The 18,350-nt window shown below is 48.9% G+C and overlaps 6 protein-coding genes across 6 annotated transcripts; 1 reads left to right on the top strand and 5 right to left on the bottom strand.

Annotated features, from left to right (window-relative positions):
- Positions 1–2,011: 2,011 nt before the first annotated feature.
- On the bottom strand, positions 2,012–4,244 carry BP5553_03161 (Uncharacterized protein; the record flags this gene model as incomplete). The annotated part of the gene is made up of 4 exons (XM_032011784.1): positions 2,012–2,206; positions 2,306–2,691; positions 2,752–3,874; positions 3,948–4,244. 4 exons carry the CDS (start codon positions 4,242–4,244, stop codon positions 2,012–2,014), a joined length of 2,001 nt encoding a protein of 666 aa, XP_031871477.1.
- Positions 4,245–4,898: 654 nt separating this feature from the next.
- Positions 4,899–6,771, bottom strand: BP5553_03160 (uncharacterized protein; the record flags this gene model as incomplete). The annotated part of the gene is made up of 6 exons (XM_032011783.1): positions 4,899–5,276; positions 5,368–5,699; positions 5,759–6,058; positions 6,329–6,381; positions 6,436–6,652; positions 6,714–6,771. 6 exons carry the CDS (start codon positions 6,769–6,771, stop codon positions 4,899–4,901), a joined length of 1,338 nt encoding a protein of 445 aa, XP_031871476.1.
- A 574-nt stretch (positions 6,772–7,345) lies between these two features.
- Positions 7,346–8,326, top strand: BP5553_03159 (uncharacterized protein; the record flags this gene model as incomplete). Its single annotated transcript, XM_032011782.1, has 1 exon — positions 7,346–8,326. One exon carries the CDS (start codon positions 7,346–7,348, stop codon positions 8,324–8,326), a length of 981 nt encoding a protein of 326 aa, XP_031871475.1.
- Positions 8,327–8,830: 504 nt separating this feature from the next.
- BP5553_03158 (Protein PNS1) lies at positions 8,831–10,784 on the bottom strand (the record flags this gene model as incomplete). Its single annotated transcript, XM_032011781.1, has 5 exons — positions 8,831–9,196; positions 9,247–9,932; positions 10,052–10,128; positions 10,181–10,252; positions 10,306–10,784. The coding sequence occupies 5 exons, from the start codon at positions 10,782–10,784 to the stop codon at positions 8,831–8,833; spliced, it is 1,680 nt and encodes a 559-aa protein (XP_031871474.1).
- An 852-nt stretch (positions 10,785–11,636) lies between these two features.
- On the bottom strand, positions 11,637–13,616 carry BP5553_03157 (uncharacterized protein; the record flags this gene model as incomplete). Its single annotated transcript, XM_032011780.1, has 2 exons — positions 11,637–13,477; positions 13,529–13,616. The coding sequence occupies 2 exons, from the start codon at positions 13,614–13,616 to the stop codon at positions 11,637–11,639; spliced, it is 1,929 nt and encodes a 642-aa protein (XP_031871473.1).
- Positions 13,617–15,758: 2,142 nt separating this feature from the next.
- Positions 15,759–17,353, bottom strand: BP5553_03156 (Uncharacterized protein; the record flags this gene model as incomplete). The annotated part of the gene is made up of 4 exons (XM_032011779.1): positions 15,759–15,890; positions 15,944–16,117; positions 16,165–17,224; positions 17,286–17,353. 4 exons carry the CDS (start codon positions 17,351–17,353, stop codon positions 15,759–15,761), a joined length of 1,434 nt encoding a protein of 477 aa, XP_031871472.1.
- Positions 17,354–18,350: the final 997 nt, after the last annotated feature.

The raw sequence follows: 18,350 nt of genomic DNA, 5'->3' as shown, positions 1-18,350 counted from the left end.
ACACGGTGAGCAGCCATAGCTATACAGAGTACAAAGCCCCAAAGGTGGGGTACATCCCTTAGCCTTTTTGAATGCTATTGTAATTATCGAGTGCCAAAGTTGTCGAAGATATGTATGTCTCAGCCTCGTAAGCTATGAACTCGATGCTCGTTGGCCCGCGTCTACGGAATATGTATTGGTCCACGGTGGCCTAAATTACTCCGACAGTGCAAATCGCCCGGCTTTATGTCGCCCGAAGATGTGATGAACAGATATGTGCTATTGGTTTGCTCTTATTAAGAATTTTTATGGGGTCGAAGATATGAAATTTGAAAGAACACAGGCCCAACTCTAGGTTTTAAGGCAATACATTCTTATATGCTGCGGTACTCCACAGAACTTTACTCCCAGGGGGTACTGTTATCATGTAGTTTAACTATGCTCAACATCAGGTTCCCTAGGTAGCTTACAACCGCGCCAATTAGTCTCGCGTATTTTGTCACTTGTCGATGCCCCCATACGAGTCACAGGACGTTGAACGACCAAGGGGAAGAAAGTCATTCTCTACTCCGGACCTTCAGTCTTTCCGGGGTCGTCTAACTTCTAGAGGCCCCATGAATCTAATATATAATACCATTGCAATCCTCGCACTCCATCTGTCGTTTTGGATAGACATAACTTTGCGTGATTTGACGGTGATCTCCATTTCTCAGAGAATAACTTAACTCTGCTCTGCCTATGCGATTTCAGCTAGCTTGATGAATTTATGCAAACATTGGGGTTAGCAAGCAATACATGCACTACCTTGCCATAGGCAAGATACTACAGTGGGATAACCCACACCCGTTGGCGAGCCCCCCCGACACCTACCCAGCCACCAGGTCACCGGTGCCTAATACCTGAGGTGGGGATAAGGGAAGTTTGCAGGTGCGAGATATGGATATTGGGCTAAGAATTGTTATTGTTTCCCAGAAGTCGGATGCATCTAGCAGACCAGTTTAAAGTGATTCTGTGCTCAATATGTGACTTGTGCCATTTCTTCTGCATCAGGAGATTACTCCTTGATGCCAATCGGCCTTTAGAATTTACTTTAATATTGGCGGCCCCCTACATAACTTTTAACTATGTGGGTGGGGGGCCATATAACCCTTTAACTAAAGCCGAATATTTGCGAGATTTAAGATATATAACAATATAGAGTCCACTGTTTCTTAGACCTCGTGAACTATTTTACTTTGAGTTGGAATTTAGATGGCCTTATATCCTAATTAATATAGTACTTCATTTATTTTTCGGATTATAGGGTAAGAGTGCCCCGAATGCCCAACCTCGACACACTTCCGTCGTTGACTTATGACACTGAAGGTCTGGCATGACAAACAACATGAAGTTGTATGTGAATTTATAATTCCTACTGCTTATTGGAGTGTGAGGAAGAGCGGAGGTCGACTTCATAATTTGGCGATGTAGATCTCTTGGGTGGGCACCAATTGTCAAAGTCTCAGGATGGTTTGGCTGTATTTAGGGAATTGCGAGTGGTATCTCAGACAGATCTCAGCGTGTATTCATCTGACACTCTCTGGAACATCTCAAACTAGGACGCCTGAAAGGACAACCCCAACCGATCCTCTGATTGGGGTTATTTACCAAATTACGAGGAACAACAAGTATGGCCAGACTAGATTTTAGCCTGGTGGTCCACGAGAGATACCATCACCAGGGCATCGATAATCCACCGATGATGCCCTTGGGACTCTCGACAACCAGCAGATGGCCTCGACAATAGCTGGTACGTGCATCATGCCGTCAATGATGCTACGATTATAGACATAGACTATTCTTACTTGAAACAAGCAAACACGCAAATAATACTAATGGGAGTTATAATTTTCGTTCATTATGATATACAGCAACTCGAACCTCTAGCCCTGCGTATATAAGGGTATAACTTCGCTCAATAAAAAATCCCTACTGTAAGTATAATTTTACACCCCAATATACTAGGTATATAACATAACATAGGGCTGCGAAATCACCAAGACTCCCACATTTGACCACCCATTGAAACCAAGCGATTAAACAGCTCGTCTCTTAGTGCAATAGCAGTGAGATGCTTCTCATTCCCATCTTTATCAGTTATGATAAGTCCATCTGCGATCTCTCGCGACGTTGCCCATCCCACGACAAGTTTCGCCTTCCAGCCGAAACCGCCTACCTTTTTTATTTCCTTTTTGGTACAAGAGGGTTAGCAAGTGGGTCAAGAAAAAGAAGAGAGGAGGTGGACCAGACAAGGGAGAAAATATGAAATGACGGGAAATCTACGAACCTTGATATCGGCGACAGCAACCGACCAAATAGGATCAATATCCTCCTTTTCCGTTGTCCAGCTTAGGGCAGGACTTGTCGCTGTCGTTGTGATATACGCATGTCCCTTCTTCCCCCGGAACCTGGATGGGAAGTCGATCGGCCCAGAATCGGTTGGGGGGCCTGACCTCAAGACACCAAGGCGATTCTTGGAAGGTTCCGCTCCCGCCGCTGCCTTTAGGCGGTCGGTTCCTAAGATGGTCTGGACGCCGCCTTTTGTGGCTTGCTTCATGGCAGCGATGATGCGGTGGCCATGTTTCTTCTTCGGTTTTGCAGCATCCTCGTCGGCTTTTGTGGAGGTGGTCGGGTCGGGATGGATAGCATCAGCTACCTCGGCGTCTGACGCATCTTCCATAAAGTTAAGTGAGTATTGGAAATATCTTCTAAAGTTCGTACTTGGATACTTACCTAGATGCTCGAGGTTCTCGCCAGCGGTCTTATGCGCGGCATCTGGTGGCGGAGGACCAGAATATGGCGGCGGTGGAAGAGGTGCTTTATTCGCTTCTCCGATTCGGAGTAGAGTAATAGCGAGCTGTGCATTTGTAGGTACACCCTTGAGTACGTTGTTTTTAATTTCAAGTAGCTTTGTCCAGTTAGGAAACTCTCTATTGAGGTACGACAAGCCACGCCAGATCACTGGGTCGCCAAAGAGACCGAATCCGAAGAAGAACCAATTTATCTTCATAAACAAATATGAGCTGGTGAACATCGAGGCCAGGAAGACAGGTAACAGGACGGAAGCAAGCTTAATCCGCGGCTTTTCCTTGGGGAAAGGTGGAGTAGGTGATAGGGCATTTCCAAAGCGCTCCCAGCCATCAGCAATGCCGGATAGTACGTGCATAACAGGTCTTGCTTTTGACCACATGACAGCAGATACTGGCTCCTTGGTTTTATCATGTGCCGCATTGGGTTGATCGCCGGCACTCTTGGCCTTTGCATCTGCAGCATTCATAGCTACGTTAGTTGGGTCTGGAGCCGCTTTTTCAAGACTACTTTTTTCCTCCTCATCAGGATGAGGATCGCCCTGGGGATGCTTTCCCGCCGCGCTGCTGATCGCTATTGAGGCAAAACCGTCGACAAAGTTACTTGCTTCTTGCTCGACAGCTTCTCCGGGATGCTTCTCGGGCGCGCCAGTGAGACTGTTGTCGCTTCCTAGAACACCCGCAGGCGGCTTCTTCACTCCCCCGGTAGTAGAGTCGATCAAAGCTATAGGTGCAGGCGGAAAACAATAATCCCTCGCGGGCGAATAGACAATTAACAGCATGATGAAAGCTGTGATGACCGGAACGAGAAAGTCGACGGCCCATGCCGTAAAATAGACGGTTGCGAAGGCAATAGTACGGTTACGCTCTCGCCATGATCGAATCCTTGCAACATGTTTGTAGAACCCGACCATGCCTACTACAACTGTCATATATAACCGCTCCATACTTGCTCGTAGTTTATCTGGAGAAAACTCCTCCTGATCGGCGATATTAAGATCGAGGCCCCCAAGTGGTGGTTCGGGAAGTTGTTTAACGTGGTACATTTGCTGTTTTCAAGTCAATTTCTTCCTGCGCTATATCAAGGCAATCTATAAATGAGCTGATGAGGCCCTTCCTTACCTTATTAAAACGTCTTATTAGGGTCCATAACTCGTCATTAGACAAACCTCCGACGAGGGGTTTCGGCACATCGACAGGATCCTCACTCCATCCCAGATCGCGCACTTCGGTCTGGCCATGATCCAGCTGTGCAGCGCCCTTTTGATCATGATCTGCGTTGGCGAGTTCATGACTCTCTGTAGGAGCTTCTTCTGGCACGGACTCGACGACTTTGGGCTTGTCGACGATTCGTTCTTGTTCTAGGCGCGGTGGTGGTGGCCCGGCGACGGAAGCCGGGTCTGTGGTTGTGGTTGGCATTATGCAGCACCGCTCTCAAGTGAAGGTGGAATTTAATTGAACGCAGTAGCAAAATAGCACCAACAGGAGCTGAGTTGTGATGTAGAAGATGAGGCATCGCGACGTCCTTGTGTTGGTATTGACATATAAAATGGGTTGTGAGCATATACGTCATAGCCGGCTCGAGCTTTTAAGCGGGGAATGTTGACATTGACAAATGATCAAGGAAATTTAGTGTTACTCCATTCTATATTCCCATTGGCGATCATTTGGCGTTGTTGCTGGCGTATAAAAGTAGAATTCCCCATATTTGATGGGATGGCAAAGAAGAATGAGATCATCGCGCAAGGGGCTCGCTTAGGACCTGAACACTAAACCAACCGGGTTCCCGCAGCCCAGCTGGCTCGGCCTATAGCATACGGAGTAGAAATTCAAAACACAACGAAGAGGTTATAGTGATTGGCTTCCTGCTCTCAATAAATGAAATGGAAGAGTCGCGAGATGACAATGAGACTTGCTTACTTCCTCTTTATAATTTCAGAAGAATGATAGTGTTGCATCCATGCTTTAAAATACCCTGGAGCTTCACATGTGCATGACTACCTACCTAGCTACATACCCACTAGGTAGACAAGCTATTGCAACTTGGGACAGCAACTGGTTGCAGTATATTGGTCAAAGGGCGAGTTCGTCCTCGCTGTCTTCTATCTCTGTTAAACCAACTACCGGCCCATGGCCTTCGTCAACTTCCTGTTCCGAGTTCTGTTCCTCGTCTCCATCATCCGCCTCCAATTCTCCCGGGGCGGGTATCAAGATGTCCTCACTTCCTTGCCACTGGGGCGGCATGGGTGGAATATCATCCTCGTCCTCTTCGGCCCATCCGTAGTCTTCGTCATCATCACCTTCGCTATCAGGGACTTCGAGATCGGCTGTTGAGAATTTGCGTTTCTGGGGAAGCTTTGTGACAATAGGCTTGTTTAATGCCGTAGATAATGGTTGATGATTTGATTCGAGGGCAGAAATCGTAGGGAGCGGCAATGGAATTAATCCAGCCTAACGGATACTTTTGGTTAATTACTCATACTTTGTGCCACAACTACTGCCCCATCGCACGATAATCGAGTGCAAACCAGGCTTGACATACCTCATCCACGGAAAACCCCACCAGCCACACCTTCTTATTATGAAGTGTCACACCCTCCGCCTTAATGACTTCAGCTAATCTCACGTCGTTGATTGGCTTACCCTCGTCGTCAATCCAACCCCAATCTCGAAACAGACCAACCCTACAACCAAGGCCATGGTCCCAAGTTGTTGAGTTGATAGCTGGAACCAGGACAGCTCCTATGCCGGGGCGCATTTTGGTAACGCATCGTGAACAGATGACTATAGCAATGTTCCTAGTAGCGGCGAGCTTCTGGAGAGTATTGAGCAAGTGCTGAAGAATGGGGAACTTGCGCGCGGATGGATTTGGTGCTAGTGAAAGTTAGCGAAATCAACTTCACGTTATGAAAATGCGTAGGGGTGCAATTTACCGTGTGGAGTTTTAGGTCCTGCTGCGGCATTTACTGGGCGGGGAAATGCAGTACTGATGAGCGTAGAGAAGGAGTCAATAACAATAAGACTGGTATTGGGCCGTGGATGGTCTGTTGTTGAACGACAAAATAAAGCGAGGAGATGTGCAAGCGTTGGCGTTGAGAAATGGACTAAATTCTCTAGAAGATCTGACGAGGGGGAAGGTGCTGACGGGGAGCATGTTTTTAATTCAGCCCGAGCTTGACGAGGAGAATCTAGCATCTGAGCAAATCGAAGAGCTGGTATAGGATGTGAAGCATCTACGCCATAGACATGTTAGTATTAAAGAGATAGGCCTTGAAACGTCTAATGCCTCCCCAACGGGCGGTTGTGACAAGAGAGAGTAGGCCAAAGAGGCCCGACTTTGGAGCATGGCAGACTCTGGGGCTTGAACGCCCACGAGTTGAAAATATAAACTGTAGTCTATGTTTTGGGTTTATTCCAGGATGGAACTTCAAGCAAAGATAACCCTTCCACCAGCCTACAGCGGCATATCAAGGTATTAAGAACATAAGAGCAGTGTGACCTACCTACCCAGACCACGCCCTCGCCAGCAGTTAATGCGCTGATGGCCAACTGAATACTAGGACCCTATTTTAGCAGAGGTCCTAGGTAGTTTTCTCGGGGCACTGCTCACCCAAGTGCAGTTTTACCCACGCCTGGGGGGCCATAGATCTCGGTGACCTTCCCTCTGGATATCCCGCCAGCGACGGGTTCCGACTCGTTTCCCCGGACCAACTGGGGTTTATTCTGAAGCGCGCGGTCAAGAAGGGGCAGCCCTGTGGATATGCATCGCGAGGGGGATTCTTTGAGGTCTTGGAGAGCCTGGGCTGCTGAGACGGTGGGCATGCGATCTAATAGAGCGAGCTCGGGTCAGATTGAGGAGGGAGTAAGAGGGGTCAACGGGGGTCTTACGCGGGGAGGACGAGGAAAAGTTAGAGATGCCTGGGCCGTGGATAGATTCGTAGTCCATGTTCATGTATCCTCGACATGGCTGTGGCTATGGCTGTGATAGTGGTTGTGCTTGCTGGGTAGCAGGCACAATGACCTGAGTGTTTGAGGTCAAGAATTGGAGGTGGACGCGACGCGACGTCTCTTTCGCGGGGTTTGGCACCGGCAGGGGTAGGAGTATATAAGACTTTCCACCCCGGATTCGAGTCTACTCCTACAAGTAAGAACGTACTGAAGCACCCACATTTACGAATCATTTTAGTTAGGAATGAGTCTGTGGGATATGCTCTTTGACCTACCTAGGATACCTAGCCAAACTAGACTTCGCAATGCTAGTGTCATTCTAGAACCACGCCCCCTCAAGGTATTCGGAGTTAAAGTACCTACCTAAGGTAGGTAGGTATACATTTAGTCTCCATCCTTTTATTCTTATTTCTTACCTTAATAACGCAGAGGTCCTTTCTTGTACATTTCCTTAAAACTACTTCGATTTCAAGTTATTCTACGATGCTTAGCTTTCCTCAGGCATTCCTCTAGTCATCTATATAACAGGTTGTCCTTCTCCACTAATACAACAATTACAGCCTCTGAATAAAATGTCGACACCAACAAGAATCAAAACGCGTATCTTCATCCTCTCTGATACGCTCGACTTTAACTATTTCTCCCCAAAAGCCGGAGTTCTCAACCTCCCCCTACCTAAATCCGATATCCTCTTGCACTGTGGCGACCTCACGGAATACGGTGATCTCCCATCACTTAAGAAGGCCCTCCAAATGCTCGCCCTCATCCCGGCGGAGCTGAAGTTGGTTATTCCTGGGAACCATGATTTGTCGCTAGACCATGATTTCTGCGCGCGTCAAGATATGGACCAGGGAAATAGGGAACGAAACGTGGGAGGTGCGACTAAATGGATGGAGCTGCATGAACAAGCAATAGAGCTAATGACCCAGAGCGACGAAGTGAAGCGGGCAGACGTTACCTATTTGACGGAGGGTACGCATAGGTTTGTGTTACGAAGTGGTACGGTAGTGCGGGTTTATGCCAATCCATATACGCCTTATCCAGAGGCATCTGAACCATGGGCATTCCAATATCGCCGCGACCAAGACAGATTCAACCTGCTGCCAGAAGATGCAGGGGATGGCAAACACAGCATTGCAACCAACCCAGTTCCCGACGGCGAGGCTAATATTGATATTATAATGACACATGGTCCACCCAGGGGGATTCTTGACGAGTGTCAAATTGGGAATATCGGATGCGAGAATCTATTAAGGGCGGTTAGCAGGGCCAGGCCATCGTTACTAGCTCATGGGCACGTTCATGCTGGCGCCGGAGGAATGGCCATAAGTTGGGATAGGGACAGAAAGATGAGGGGAGATGATGCCACCGTTTGGAGGGAACGGCTACAGAACCCCTTCCCAGGGGCTGTGGAGATGGGAAATGCAAAATCGGAGGGGAGGTCTGGGGAGGAGACGTTGATAGTCAATGCTAGTATAATGGGTGATGGGTACAAAGCTCGGAATAAGCCTTGGATTGTGGATCTGTATTTAACCACACAGGAGGAGGCGTAATAGGATGGAGTTGCACAAATCCCTTTGCTTACCTTGGTGAACTGTAACCTTAACCCTTATAAATATAATATTCTACTTACCTAATTAAGTATCTAAAGAGCTAAACGTGTCTTTTAGTTCCTGCGAATTTATAGTTTAAAGTGTGGCATGTCACATATAATTATGGCTCCACTTCAACAACTCCACAGACTTTTCGTATATTCATATCCCTCTTTGTAGACTTACCCCTATTCTAGGTATCCGGTATCTACACTGGAGCCTGGTAGCTCTCCAATACAATTGAAAGATTTATTAAAGAGATAATATGTATTAGCGATTACAAACTATTCATAGTAGCATTATCGGGGTATCTCCGTTCCGTCCCTGCAGCTATAACAACTCACCCCCGCCCCAAGAGTCTACTCCACACCTATGCTCGGATGCTTCTTCCTCGCCTTGTTTAACGCCAGTAGCAGTAAACATTCCTCCAACAAACTTCCCCCTAGGTTGCAATATATAACCTAACTAAACATGCACAGCTTGCTGGACATGCGGGTAAACATTGACCATCCTCCTCCATAGATCAGGATACTCGTGGATCAAGACCTCTGGGTCAAACGCCATAGCGACAAAGAGTGTCGCGGTGCCACTCTTAATCGGCACCATGAAGATATTGCAGATTTGCAATCCGACAAGGAAAGCAAACGCCATGACGACGGCGGTAAAGGCGTCCCCATCGTTATAAGCAGGCTTCGTAAATGAGAGGTAGAGGTAGGCTAGGAATGAGCAGACGTAGGCGACGAAGACAGCACCCATAGTGAGGACGGGGTTGATGAGGCATTCGTTGATGAGGGCGTCAATTCCGCGGTCGCGCATCATCTGCCATGTTGTCTTGACGTATGGTCAGTGGTGCATATCAAAGAATGGTGGAGAGAAAATACCTTTGCAGCCGGGATATAAGCTTTTCCATAAAGAGCAATGTACGAGAACGCATACTCGTTTATAAACCGCACCGCCCACTCGAGGAGTCCGATGAAGCACTGTAATACGCAAAAGATTATCTGTCCAACGATATTGCCTTGAGCTGCTTCATTTTGCTGGGCGATGTTGCATGCTTGGCGGAGACATTGTATCAAAGCCACCAAAAGGCTTCCGAAGCTAATACTTCCGAAGCTGTATGTCATCGAGCGCTTGAATGCGCCTCGGGTAGCTCCTCGTGGGAATCCTTCTGGTTTCTGAGAACAGAAATACCATGAGCCATAGACACCGGAAATTGTAACGTGGATCACGTTCTTGATAACCTCCGTAATCCAGTACGCAGCAAATGTAATGAAGACAATGAGCCCGATAACCTTGGCTTTGCTGCAACTTCCGCCGCCGGCAGAACAGCCGGGGGCCCCAGGATAATACTTTGCGTACACTGCAACCAGTGTCACGGAGAACCACGCGCCAAAAGCAGTCGCGACCAGTCCACCGATGCATGACACTATGAAGACGTGGCCATAGTTTTTGGAGACATCAATGACGGTTTGGAGCAGTAAGACGGAGAAGGGAATTCGAGGGATCCAGCTGATGAAGCAGACGATGTAGAAAATCGAGAAGATTAGGTAGACGATGCCAGCGCTCCCTGTGATCGAACAAGTCAGCTAATCCGAGCTAAGGATATTAGGAGTATTAAATATACATCTATGCTGCATGCGATATGGGGATGGCATAAAAGGAAGAAATTGATTCAAGGAGACTTACACCAATGTCTTGCAAAGTACACAATCGCAGTCCCGATCCCAAACACGATCTGCAGTATTCCTGTTATCCAGATGGCCCTATATCTAGTATTAACAATCCGTTCTCTTTTATGGGCACATAATATCTTACTGTTTCGTAAAAGCGCGGATGATCCAGAAATACCCCAATGACAGGAAAAACGCAACCGCCAGAACAAACATGCTATTCAAAAATCAGCACCGGCCAATTGAAGGCCTCCAATCTCGAGCACCTACAATAGGATGACGGTATTGGTATTCAAGGCCACTTCCGGCCCAGAGTTGTATATTCCACTCCCCTGCTGGCCCTTCGTATGGCTGTACCCATAGAGACTCAACCCCGAGACCGCGATGAACCCCGCAAAGGTTGCGAGGAAGAGAAGCGCAGCCCAGATATCATTGAACTTGGGCTTGTCAACCTTGAATTTCTGCTCAAAGTCGTGCTTCTCATTTGGCGGCCCCGTAGGCGGTGGTGCCTGGCCGTAATTTGGTGGTGGAGCTTGAGGATAAGCCTGGGGCTGTTGAGGCTGAGCGTAGGGTTGCTGCTGTTGCTGTTGGTATGCTTGTGGAGGGTATGGCGGCTGCTGTTGTTGCTCCCATCCCCGCTGCCCCTGGTCCTGCGTCTGCTTCTGCTGCTCCTGCAGCTCGTAAGGAGCTTGCGCTTGCTGGTAATATGAATCTGCGGCACCGCCGTGCTGCAATTGATTGTAGGCCATATTGTTGACCAAGTCGTGTTGTTTCACCTGCGACCCGCGACTGCGACCTGGGATTGCGATTCGATTGCGCTCCGGAGGGCGACAAGGGAAGCAAGTTCAAGCACGAGATAAAATACGATTTGGCCAGTAGATACAAATAAAACCTAAAATGGAAAACGAAAATTAAAAAACCCCGTCGAGGAGTCTAGCGTAGGTGACGTTGTTGAGGCAGGATATGCAGGATATTGTTTATAAAGTGCGAACTAAGGAGCAAGGAACTTGGCTCAGCTACACAGGGATGGCAGATCGGATCGATCTGAATTCATTCATTAATGACGTACAAGCATCTGCCGAACTTTCTGGGTTGGCCAATCAACGCGCGGGTTGCCGGGAAGGCTGAGCACGGGCCACAACCCACCAGTTGGGTTGGCCGAGGTTGGTTAGCCACTCACGTGATTGCAGGGGGTCACGGAAGGGGGAACGGACAAGGACATTGGAAGGAAGAGCTTTAAAGGAGTTGGAGAGGAGCTTGAAAGGAGCTTTAAGGAACATTAATATGCCCTCGAGGAGATGACAAGCGAATCTACTTCTTGTCTTGTATCTAAACTACAAGTAACCTTACTCTGCGCAATGTGACACTGCTCTGATCATCGGAGTTCTAGAACAAAGTAAATTCTCTAATTAGGTACCAAGGTACTCTAATACCTTACGTAACATGATGATGCACTGGCGAATGCATATCCTGCACCTGGTAGTTATGTATCAACGCCCATCTAATGCCATTAAAAGTACGCTCCACCCAATGCTGATGCTCCCTACATGGGAAAACACAAAAACAAATCCCTTTTAGCCCTAATAATCCTTCCCTTTGCCCTATCTCAACATGAGCACGGCCATTCCGAAGCTTATCAAAAGGAGCTCCGTTGGTCGCTGTCCCAAGCTCTCACTGCCCCCACTCTGAAATGTCACGTTTGAAGCGGCCGGAGAGGCGGCGGGGGATGCGACTAACGAGATCGAAGGGACGTGTGGTGAGGGGCCGGTTGATGAATCGATGAGTATTGAAGTGGCGATCGGTGAGGGAACGAGTGTCGCAGGGGCGACCACTGAAGCCACACTACCTGGTGTCTCTGCAGAATCACTTCCGGAGGAGGCCGAGGGGACGGATGGCGCGGCGACTGAGGAAGGGATTGGGGATGCGGTTGATGATGCGATGGGAGATTCTGTTGGCGGTGCGGCTGGCGGTGCATCTGATGATGCCACTGACGGGGCAACTGGAGATGCAACTGATGGAGCAATTGGCGACGCAACTGACGGGGCAACTGGCGAGACCACGCTGCTTGGACAGATAGTCGTCACGGCCGTTGTAACGACAACTGACGAGGGCACGCTCTTTGGACTCTGTTCAGGAGTATCCGGCACAACTGACGAGGGCACGCTCTTTGGACTCTGTTCAGGAGTATCCGGCACAACTGACGAGGGTACGCTCTTTGGACTCTGTTCAGGAGTATTCGGCACAGCAGTCGAAGCAGAGATGGTTGGTGCCTCCGCGCTCTTCGAGTTCTCTACCCCTTGACTTGGTGGAACAATCTTCTGCTGCCCACCGACCATCGGCGGAACGGTGCCAGAAACCAATAGGCCTTGGATCGTCTCCAGTGCACTCATCTGCTGGCCCACGCCGAACGTGCCATCAAAGCCACCCACATACCACCTCGCACCACATGTAACACCGTCGGTAGGCCCAGAGCAAGCGGTCGCAGCGGCTTGGGCTGACTTGGTGAGAAGGCTATTGACTGTAGAAGTAGTGAATGGTGCGATTAAGGTGCTAGCCCACATGAAGCGTGACAGGTAGGCTTTGAAGGAGTACTGGTCGGTGTTGCATCTGTTGACCGTCTCGCACGCAGGCTCGTACATGACGCTGGTTGCATTATCGAATGGGCTGAAGAATTTCGTGCTGGCGTCCAGGAAACCTTGAGTACGCTGTTTCCACGCACCGGCGCCATTGGTATGGTTGTACATCATTGCTGACCCATATAGGTAGATACCAGCATTATACGTCCACATGATTTTGGTCAAGGATGTGCAGTTCTTCAGAACGTCTGCACCATCGAAGACGTGGTATTCATCGGTGATCAGGCCAAGGTCGGCTGCCCAGTTATAGGATTTATCTGCCCATTCCACATATGTCTGATTGCCAGTGAATCGGGCCAACCGGGCAGACAGCTGGAAGAAGGCGCCGTTCGAAACGGTATTCTTGTAGTTGTAGCCGTTGTTGGACTCGAAGATCTGCCATCTCAGCCCTCCGCCGCAATGATCGGTGCCCCAGCGCTGAACCTGGGTGTTCCAAAGCCTCTCGACGAGCTGTACCCACGAGTACTGGCTGCCCTGTGGCTGTGGGAAGCCTTTCTCCGCCGCCGACATGACAGCAAATCCCCAAAAGGCCTGGTCATCGTTTCCTTCATCTTTCTGGTGTAGGGGAACCATGAAATCCCAGTTTGGACCAACCTGGCTCATGAGAGCTTCGGTCAGAACCTTGTTGTACGAGGCATCGCCGGTGAAGTGGTAATAATCCATCAGAGCACCCCACATGGCTCCAGCCTCCCACCAGTAGTAGGGAGGAGGAAGGACACCGATCGTCTGGGGGGTATTGGTGACATTGCCGGAGTAGTAGGTCATCATACCGTGGGCGATGGTACGTGCCGATTCCTTTATGGAATCTGGAGATATGTAGGTTAGCATGGGAACCAGCAGCTGTTGTGATGCCTTACTAGCATTGGTGACATCGAGTCTCACGGCCGAGACGCATTGTGCCGTGGCCGCGAGGAGCGCAGCTGCAGCTCCCAGTAAGCCCCGCATGTTGATTATGATTTATTACCAGCGTGATACGTGGTGATATGGAGGGTAACTGGGGAGGAGTTTCGACGTTGACGATTGATGGCGCGGGGAGAGAGGAGAGAGAGAAGGAAAGAAGAATTATTATCTTAAAAGGTGACACGGTAGCACTGTAGCTGTCGAGATGGGATGGGAAAGAAGGGAAGTGAAGTATAGTGAACGGCAGAGCAGGAAAGAGTAGCTACTCGAGTACTGTAGGTAGCTATGGCACCGGAGCTACTCTACTTTGTACTTTGTAGTAGTGAATCACAGGAGTAGGGGGGAGGGAGTGTCAACAGGGACTTTGTAATTGACAGACAGGATAGGATGGGATTCACAGTTGAGCCGCTTGGGTTGGGTTCCTCTGGGATTTACCCTTTCATTAACGGCTGCCCTCCGCACCTAGCACCTAGCACGCAGTGCTCTACGTACAGAGCGTTCTGCTCGTTGTTGGTCGTCGGGCGCAGCTAAGCTTCCTCAGGAGGAGCCAACTTTCTCTACGAGGCGCCCCGGCTGCCCCTGGCTAAGCCAGGCCTGCGCAGTACCGACGAACAAGGTACGAGTTACGCAGCGCCATGGTTTTGTTTCGAAACGCCCCAAAGGGGCCGGGGCTTGGAGAAACATGAAACAACGAGCTGGCTGCGCTCGTTGGACCACATTGTTTGTCGCTGCCGCGCGCTCGTTCGCCTGCGCCAGTCGGCCTAATAATAACAATAACAATAACAATGATAATAAATGAAAGACTGCAGTGTGCCGTGTGCCTACGACTCTGCGAGTACGGTGCTTGTTCCGCAGCCAATACAACCTAATATTCCCACCCTCGGTGTAACAAACAGCTGGAGGTCTTACTTATCGAAGAGACATCATGTTTGGGCCCGGGTCTGGACCGGGGATGTATGTGGGTAACAGGTACAGTACTGTACTCTAGAGCCTACGTGAAGCACCTGGATAGTTAGAACCCGGTGCGACTGGATTCGAACTACTAGTACGTAGTAACTATCCAAGTACATATACTTACTTCGTACTACCGGACGTGCTCCGAGGTATCCTTATCCATAGCTACCCCGTAGAATCCCTGCTTGGATGGATTGATAACCTTGAACCTATCACAGACCGGGGACTTCCTTATACCACCCCCCGGAAATTGTACATGAGTTTCAGCAAAAAAACCCAGGAATAGGAAGGTGAGGGAAGATATAATTTGACGATTATCATAAGTGCATAGACGGCTAATTTCGCCATACCAAAGATCACCGAGGAGGAATACAACGATAAAACAAGCATGTGACTAGCGGTCAATTAATCTATTTCTCATGGTAGATATTATGTATACAAGCAAACGCTGCGCCTTTTTGAAAATGAATTAATTTCCGCTAACTAGAACTTCATTCTAGGCGAGCGAGGCATGGTAAGATTTCATAGTCATTGCAGGGGGAATAGAACTGTTGGGTTTCATCGGAAAGTGTTCTGTACGTCCACTGGAAAGCCAAGGGGTCTCGCTTTATTGACATGGAGGTTGGAAGGCTCCAAAATGCATCCAGCAAAACTGCTGGGAGGGTTCCGGCCAAGTTCCAAATGACCGGATGAAGGACGAAAAACGAAGAAATGTTCATCAGGCATCGCTGCCGAACAAGCTGCTAAGACCTCCCATCTTCCACTGTTAACCTGATCAGCAACTGGTGTTCAATAGCAGTATGCCAAATTGACCAGCGTCAATGGTCCTATCTCATTATATGTTTGCAATCCAATACCATTCGTCTCGGGCACAAAGGCCGAGATTATGGCATCGTCCCATCACTGGGCAATCGCAAGAGTTTAATTTCAGCACAACTTCGGCACAACCAACAGTCATTGAAAGGACCGAATTGCAATTTGACATGTGTGCTATTTCTCAACTTCTCAACGCCCTCATAAAATATGTTCTGTCACTGTGCAAAGAGATGGATTCCATTAGTAGATGCACGTAGCATATGTAATATTATGCCTCTGCATGCTTGTATTGTACATCGTTTGTAATTAAGTCGTGGAAGTATTGGGGGGAAGGGGGAGGTCGCCACTACCGACCCGAGACATTAATATCAATAATATGTACCATGGGAAAAAAATGAACAAGAATCCGAAGGATCATCATAGCTCCCCATGCTCAGGTGTGTGAACAATCGCCTGCGAAGGCTCACTGTCTTTGAGGAAGAAACTGCCTTTCGATAGCTCAGAAAAGGCTTTGTCGAATCGCGCTCCCATCAGCCATGCGGCCCCGATCTTGAATTCGTTAGCAAGATGCGTATTTTGAGGGTGTAAATAGAAATACATACCATCAAGGTCGATATAACCACAAGTGTGCCGAGGGCGACAAATAGGAGCCAGAACATATCGCCCTTCGACTCCTGGTCTTCTGCCTCCTTCTTCGTATCCTTAGCAGCGCCATGGACCAAAGATAGAGCCTTGGGATCTTGTGTGGGAAAGATGGACTCGATAAATTGCTCAACCTATTGACGTTAGTGAACGTGCTAATGAAAGCTTGGAAATTTCGTACCTTTCCACAGGCAATGCTGATTTGGAGAAAGTTTGGATCTTTCGGGTTGTTTTTCTTGTGTATCCTCTGGGCATATCGTTTGAAGATATCGCACACCGTCCGCAGGTTTTGCGACGACTCCATCATTAACTTGCAAGCATCTCCTTTGGTGATCTTGACGTTCTTCTTGAAGACATCTGGGTTTTGAAAGACGAGCTCTAGTGTCGCGATCGCCATTGATTGTGGAATAGCTACAAAGTTAAAGACCGATTGGTCTTTGATGCCGGCCATGTAGAATAGACATTCCTCTGCGTGCCGAAGAGAGTTGAGGACCATCTCGGAGCTGCAGGCCAATGCGGCTTGGATATTCTTAGGGTCGAACAAGTCGTCAAACCTATCAACGTGCTTGGACCAGATCTCCTTCGGCCAGAAGCGCCTCTTATCGTCAAAGTCCTCTCGGATATCGCGAATAATGTTCGTCTTCTGTAAAAATTGGCCCATCGACTCCGCCAATTCTGGCCGCCTGAGCAGGGCTGGGTTGGCAAGTTTACTCTCCACGAACAGCCTCGTCAAACCTTCTCCCACCAAACCTGCAACATAGTGACAGTATAACTCGTAATCTGCAATAGTGTTTACACCATTGATATTATGCTCGGCATTGTTTGCATAATCGGCCATCCCATTGCCCATCTGTTGGGTAATATCCTTGATGATCGCCCTGTATTCAGGCTTCACCTGGATGAACTCTGCGACCACGCAGTCGAAGTGGACGAGCAACTCCCGATCCTTCTCGCCTGGTCCATTCTCATCGAACGTCCAGCCCTCTTGTTCGATGATATCCTGGAAATTTCTCAGGAGCGGTTCCTTCTTCTCCAGCGACAGGGTCATGTCATCTTCGATCGTGTCGAGCCCGCGCAGGATCAGATAGAATAGCGCAACGGGGACCAACAACTCGGGATTGAGCTCTTGTATAACAGAGCTAAAACTCCGGCTGGTTAACTCGAGATAATGGAAACATTGCTTGAGCGTTGGCGACTCCTTCGCAGGGTTCCGCGTGTGGACAGGGTCGTGCCAGACTTTCCTGCAGGGGGCAAATGATTAGCATTGGCAGTTCCACCATCACAGATCAGCTCCAGGCTCACCATTGTATTATTGACCGCAGCTGCTGCGGATGGACTGAGAAGTAAAGGAGCTGCTTGAGAAGACCCATGATGACGTTGGGCGGATGGAGAGCGTGTGGTGCGGCGGTGATACAAGGAGAAGCGCAATGGTCTAGCCAGAGGTAGAGGAAGCTGGGGTGTAGAGTACAAAGGTAGAAGAAGGGGATTTGATTAAATTCTTAGAAGGTTGATGTTGGCCTAGGACCCAAAGAGGAGAACGAGACCAGATCCTGTACAGGAGATAATGGCAGGGCACGTAGAGTGGGGTTGGACAAATACAGGCGAGCGCGGTATGTAGGACTGAATGGTGTTCTGTTCAGCTGTGGATGTAGGTGAAGGATGAGGATGAGGATGAGGATGAGGTTGGGGATGAGGTCGTGTGGGTGTAGGTGTGGATGTGGGTGTGCGTGGTTGTGAGTATTTGGAGCTATTATTATTGAGATGGTGTTCTCCTCTTTCGCTCTCGGTCTCGCTCGCTTCAGTACAAATTTCTGCAGCCCCCCGGCCGAACCCAGCCGAACGATTCGTGGAGCACGGAGCGCGGAGTGCGAGAACGCACCAATTAGAGTATTACAGGCGCACCAATTGCAGGCGTCACCTTGTGCACTTCTCCCTGCTCATCTTAATCCACCCACTGTTGCCAGTAAAGCTGCCTCTTCCATTACTCAGGTGAGGATCCATATCCATCGATAAGGTAGTGAAGACATGTAGTCATTATTGTGCAACGCACTAGCATGTTGTATCTCGTTAGATGGGCAAACGGCCTTGGAAACATTTACTATGCAAAGTCCCAGAGGCAGTAATCATTTTTTATGTGGGATAGGGGGAAAGACCTCTTCGACCTCTTCCGTGGAAACCCAACTCATCGATTCACCGAACCTCTCCTGAAAAGCTGGCCTCCTTCAGCTTCTACATAGACTTGACTAACTTCATACTGAGTGCAAGCCCGTTCACGCAGGTGATTGCCCCCGTTAACAAATTGTTTGAAATCCACAAATTAAGTATATGGCATAGTACTGTACATCTGATTATATTTAGTCGACTACG

Source organism: Venustampulla echinocandica, assembly GCF_003357145.1.
Source record: "Venustampulla echinocandica strain BP 5553 chromosome Unknown scaffold_1, whole genome shotgun sequence".
NCBI lineage: Eukaryota > Fungi > Ascomycota > Leotiomycetes > Helotiales > Pleuroascaceae > Venustampulla > Venustampulla echinocandica.
Note: the sequence above shows the minus strand (reverse complement) of the source record. Positions and strands in the feature narration are given on the sequence as shown.